The following is a 5,637-nucleotide window of genomic DNA, read 5'->3' on the forward strand; positions in this document are numbered from 1 at the left end:
GTTTACTGTTTAGAAATTTATTCGGTCATTTAGTTGTTTACATTCAGTCCTTTACTGTTCAGCCTCTCAGTCTTCACTCGTTACTCGTTCACTCGTTGACTATGCGGCCTCTCAGTGTTCACTCTTTCGGTCATTTAGTTGTTTACTGTCCAGCCTCTCAGTCTTCACTCGTCACTCGTTCACTCGTAGACTACACGACCTTTCGGTGTTCACTCATGCAGTCGTTCACTCGTTCACTGTTCAGCCTCTCAGTCCACTCGCTCACTCGATGAATTAGTTATTCATCCTGTACTCGGTCACTCGCTTCCTCTTCTGGTACTCGCTCAATTCCCCATTCATCATTCTTTTATTCGGTCATTCTGTCGCTCCTTTAATTAATGAAAGTCCAGTTGGCTCTCTCCGGACGCGTCGGTTAGTCATTCGAACACTTTTCTACGCTTCATTTTACCGCTTAATAGGTCACTCTGTTCGCTCAGTCGGTCACTTCATTATTCGCTTCTTTACTCTTCTCTTTTACCTAATTATGCTTCACTTATTTTCTTTTTCTTCGCTTATTCCTTCAATCATCTTTCTCTCGCCTTCTTATTCTCCCTCTTTTATTCTCTCTTTCTTCACTCACTTACTCATTCACTCCTCTCTTTCTCAGTTACTTATTCTCGCTCATTTATTGTCTCTTTCTTCACTCATTTATTCATTCACTCATCTCTCTTACCTACTTATTCTCCCTCATTTATTTTCTTTTTCTATACTTACTTATTCATTCAATCATCTCTTACCTACTTTTTCACTTATTCTCTCTTTCCTCATGCACTTATTTATCCTTTCGTCTCTCTCACCTGCTTATTCTACCTTACTTATTCTCTCTTTCTTCACTCACTTATTCATGCATTCGTCTCTCTCATTTACTTATTCTTCCTCGCTTATTCTCTCTTTCTTCACTCATTTATTTATTTATAATTTTTGCTGTTTACCAACTCATTCACTGGCTCGGCAAATGCACTCACTGAAAATGAATGAATGGAAGAGACAATAAAGAAAAATCAGGGAACAAAAAAAGTACGATAAATGAGGAATAATAGATTTATGTGATAGATGAAAGGAAATGTCGACAATGAAGAAGTGACAACGATCAGGGGGAGACGATGTGAGGAGAGAGCAAATGACGGAGGAAATGAATTGACGAAGGTAAATGACCAGAAGGAGAAGAGAAATAAACTGGAATGGGAAAAAGGGAAGAAGGACGGTAGGGAAGGAAGGAAGGAAGGAGAGAGAGAGAGAGAGAAAGGAAGGGGAGGGAGGGAGAAAGAGGTGTGTAGATTGATAGGGAGAGAGAGACAGACAGACAAACATACATAAAGAGAGAGGAGGGGGAAGGGGAGGGAGAGAGATGATAAAATAAAGAAAATGAGAAAAAGGAGGAAGGAGGCTGAATGTCGCAGCGGCCTCGTTCTTTTTCTTGGATTTTTGTTTTACTGAATAAATTATTTAACGGATTCAGGAACACAACTTTTCCTTCTTACTTTAATCTCCTCTCTCTCTCTCTCTCTCTCTCTCTCTCTCTCTCTCTCTCTCTCTCTCTCTCTCTCTCTCTCTCTCTCTCTCTCTCTCTCTCTCTCTCTCTCATGTAAAGCTTTCATTGCAAAAGTGAAACAATATGCTCTCTATGCATCACTTTTTATATTGGTCATGAAAACCTTTGAATTAATAACAATTCCTCCAAGAACTAAAATAAAGAGCACTTTTGTGTATCAACAAATATTAGGAGGAATAAACTACCCTACTGACTGAAATTTACCTCCAAACCCCCACATTAGAGAATAGTGCTATCTGGCGACCACACCTGCCATGGAGTAAATTTATGGTTCCAATACCTTTCTGTGCATTCAATTTTCAAAGCATAATCTTTTAAAACATTTTCATCCGCCTTTTCTTTTTTAAATTGGCTGCTTCACTTGCAATAAAGGAGAGAATTAGAGAGAAAAAAGGAGCGGGAGGAGGAAGAAAAGTGAGGAGAAAGTGATACGCAGAGAGAGAGAGAGAGAGAGAGAGAGAGAGAGAGAGAGAGAGAGAGAGAGAGAGAGAAAGAGAGAGAGAGAGAGAGAGAGAGAGAGAGAGAGAGAATATGAGAGTGAGAGAGAGAGAGAGAAAGGGGGGAGGGAGGACGAAGCAACGATTTGGTCTGAAAATAAATAATAAAAACGTCCCATATTGAAGAATATCCAACTGAAGGCGGAGGGAGAGATCCTTCTTCAATCCAGGTTCCATTTCCGTCACGGAGGTTGAAGGTCTCATGCCGCCATCTCTGCCGGTCATTACACATCCTCATCAGCTCGTCGATTGATCTCGTCTTCATCTAGTCCTTCACATCGTCTAGCCAAGTTCGCCGTTGTCTTCCTCTTGAGCCAAGTTCCAACAATCTTATCTAGTAATGATAATCTGTTAGTAAGTCATCTCTTCTTACAATATGTCCGTAATAGTTTTTTCTTCTCATGTCTGCGTCCATCAGCTGCCTCGTCGTGCCAGTCTTCCGCAACACTCTCTTTAGTCAATCTCAGTTTCCAACTTATCTGCAGTATTCGTCAGTATAATCACATTTCAAAAGCCTTCAAGTTTTTTTTTCTCAAATTTGCATCCATCGTCCGTGTTTCAACCCAGCATAGCAGACATGGCTAGACATAACATTTGATCATTCGTATCCCTTGACGCAACTGTGATTTTCGCATTTGTCAAGAACTTCTTCAACTTGTCAAACTGTGTCTTAGGTTTTCCAATGCTAATTCTGAGCTCCTTCTCACATCGCCCATCGTTTGTCACCTTAACTCCTAAATATGTAAAATGCTGTATCTCCTAAATCGGAACTTTCCCAACTTCCACCTTCAATATCTTCCCAGCTGGTGATTGCTTACCCTCATGCATTTTGTTTTCTTGGCATCGTGTCGTTGGCCGAAATTCTCACTTTCCCATTTTTTCCTATTTACCATCGTCTACAGGTCTTCCTTATTCACCGCAGTCACCCCAACATCATCTGCATACCTGAGTGTCCTATTGTCCTCCCACCAGTTGGCATTCCATACTCATCTGGATAACACATTAACACACCCTTGTCCGACGCAGTTCTTTATCTTTATTCAGGCTGATAGTTCTTCTTTGATACGTACAGTGGCCTCCTGCTGCCAGTACAGGTTACGCTATAACATCAAGCTCCATTTTTCAGTAATATTCCTGTATAAGAGTTCCAAGAGTTTATGGCGTTGCACCTTTTCAAGGGCCTTTTTATAATCTATGAAGCAGGCTCACATCTTGTTGCGTCAGGATAGATCTTTCGCAGACTGTCCTGAGCATAAAGATGCCTTCTCGTGTCTCAATGGTTTTCCAAAATCCAACATGCTCCTTTGCGACTTCGTTGTCAAGGGTGTTGCAGATTCTAGCTAAAACTATTCGCAATAGCAGCTTGACCAAGTGAGCTGGAAGACTGGTTGTACGGTGGTCTTTACAATCTGCAGCCATTGGATTCTTTGGTATTGCGACGAAGATCACTATATAGAAGTCTGTTGCCAGTTCCCCTGATGTGTAAATCTTGTTTAGAATGATAGAGTCTTTGTTCACCAGACTCTCCCATCGCTTGTGGTATTCCAGCAACTACCATTCCCTTTGCCCAGAGCATTACACATTGCTCTCGTCTCTTCCAATATTTTCGGTAGATCATCATCCATGTTTACCCGCAGTTCTGTAACGACGTATTATGCCGTCATCTCTTTCATCACTAAATAGATCTATATATTAATTCCATCTATCCATGATATGATCGTTTTCACAGCACAATTTACTTTCTTTGCCTTTGATCATTACTTTCCTCATTGCTGATCTCTTTTTGTAGTAGTTGTTCCACCTCACTGCAGCTGGAGTTCATACGGCCTTCTTTGCCCCAGTGTACATTCTTGTGACATATCCATGCTACTTATTGTACACTTCCTTGTTGTCTTTCAGTCACTTCTTATCCATTTCTGCCAGGATTTTAGTAGTCATCCATGGTGTTCTTGTCTCTGACTGTCTGTTCCAACTTACTGCCCGCTATCCCAATGTCCAAAACAGCACTGACTTATTTGTTCCAATGCCCGTCATAACTCTCTCCTGCTAGTTCTCCTTCTTCAAAACGGTTCGAGGCGGTTGAGCTCCCGGTGCTGTAAGGCGAAGTGTAGTTTCCAGTCTCATCATGCGCACAGACTTTTTTGTTCCTTTTTAGCTTCACTCTTAAGGTAATAACTAGCGGGTCGTGATCTGAATAGCAGTCTGCACCGGAGTATGTCTTCGCGTCCACCAGACCGTTCTTGAATCATTTTTGGAATCCAGATTTAATCGATCTAGGTGCGTGTGACCATCTCTGCTCCTTCTGTCGCTGATGTTGTCCACGTATACTGATGTCTTGGGTTGACAGACAAGTAGACGGACTCATCATGATTCCTGTGATAGGTGCTATTGTGCCTGCTGTTGTTTTCTTTGTTCTTATTACTATCACATTGTTTTGGTTTCCATTATTATTATCATCATGATTATTGTTATCAGTATCGTCATAATCTTTATTATCAATATCATCTTAATCATTTATTTTAGTTATAATTATTATCATTATTATCATGATTGTTGGTCATGATTATTATAGTTATTATTATTATTCTTGTGATCATTATTATTACCATTATTGTTGTTGTTGTTATTATTGTTATTGTCATCATTATTACTATCATTATCACAATCATTTTTATCATTATTATCATTATCATTATTGTTATTACCATTGATATTATTGTTTATATTGCTATTACCATTATCATTACTATTGTTGTTTTTCTTGCCATTATCATTATCATAATGATAATAATAATAATGATAATAATTATTATTATTATTTTATTATTATCATCATCATCATCATGATCGTCATCATTATTTTCATATTTGTTATTAATATTATTCTCATTAATAATGATAATAATAATAAATAATAATAATAATGATAATAATGTTAATGATAATACAAATAAGAATGATGATAAACATAATGGTAATGATGATAATAATGATGATAATAATAATGATAGTGATAATAATGATGATAATAATAATAATGGTAGTGATGATAATAATGATGATGATAATAATGGTAGTGATGATAATAATGATCATTTTAAATATTATCATTTATGAAGCAGGCGGGCTAAGTATTACAAAAGATACATTTCCATAAAAGAAAATAACACTCCCTCCAAAATTAATTTACATGCAGATGCAACGGGGAAGCTAATAGGAAAATGCAGTGGAATCAATACTCAGACATGAACCTTGGGAAATTTAGACTGCATCGAAATTATTATGAAAATGATTTCATGTTTCATTTTCTTTCTTGTGTATTGCGGGGAGGGGTGAGGGAGTGGGTGGATGGGTGGGTGAGGGAGGGAGAGAGGGAAGGAGGGAGGGGGTGAGTCAGGGAGGGAGTACGGAAGTCTGTGAGTAAGGGAGGGCGGGAGTAAGAGACAGAGAGGGGGTAAGTGAGTCATGGAGGAAGGGAAGGAAGAAGAGAGAGACTACAAGTGGGTGTGTATGGTGAATATGTGGATATCGATGCATGTATGTATTTTT

The 5,637-nt window shown here is 38.8% G+C and overlaps 1 protein-coding gene across 1 annotated transcript; it reads right to left on the minus strand.

The window, feature by feature from the left end:
- Positions 1-3,128: 3,128 nt before the first annotated feature.
- Positions 3,129-3,713, minus strand: LOC138861629 (uncharacterized). Its single transcript, XM_070121434.1, has 3 exons — positions 3,644-3,713; positions 3,298-3,563; positions 3,129-3,188 (listed from the first exon to the last, which is right to left on the minus strand). Exons 1-3 carry the CDS (start codon positions 3,711-3,713, stop codon positions 3,129-3,131), a joined length of 396 nt encoding a protein of 131 aa, XP_069977535.1.
- Between the last annotated feature and the right edge of the window lie 1,924 nt (positions 3,714-5,637).

Source organism: Penaeus vannamei, chromosome 4, assembly GCF_042767895.1.
Source record: "Penaeus vannamei isolate JL-2024 chromosome 4, ASM4276789v1, whole genome shotgun sequence".
NCBI lineage: Eukaryota > Metazoa > Arthropoda > Malacostraca > Decapoda > Penaeidae > Penaeus > Penaeus vannamei.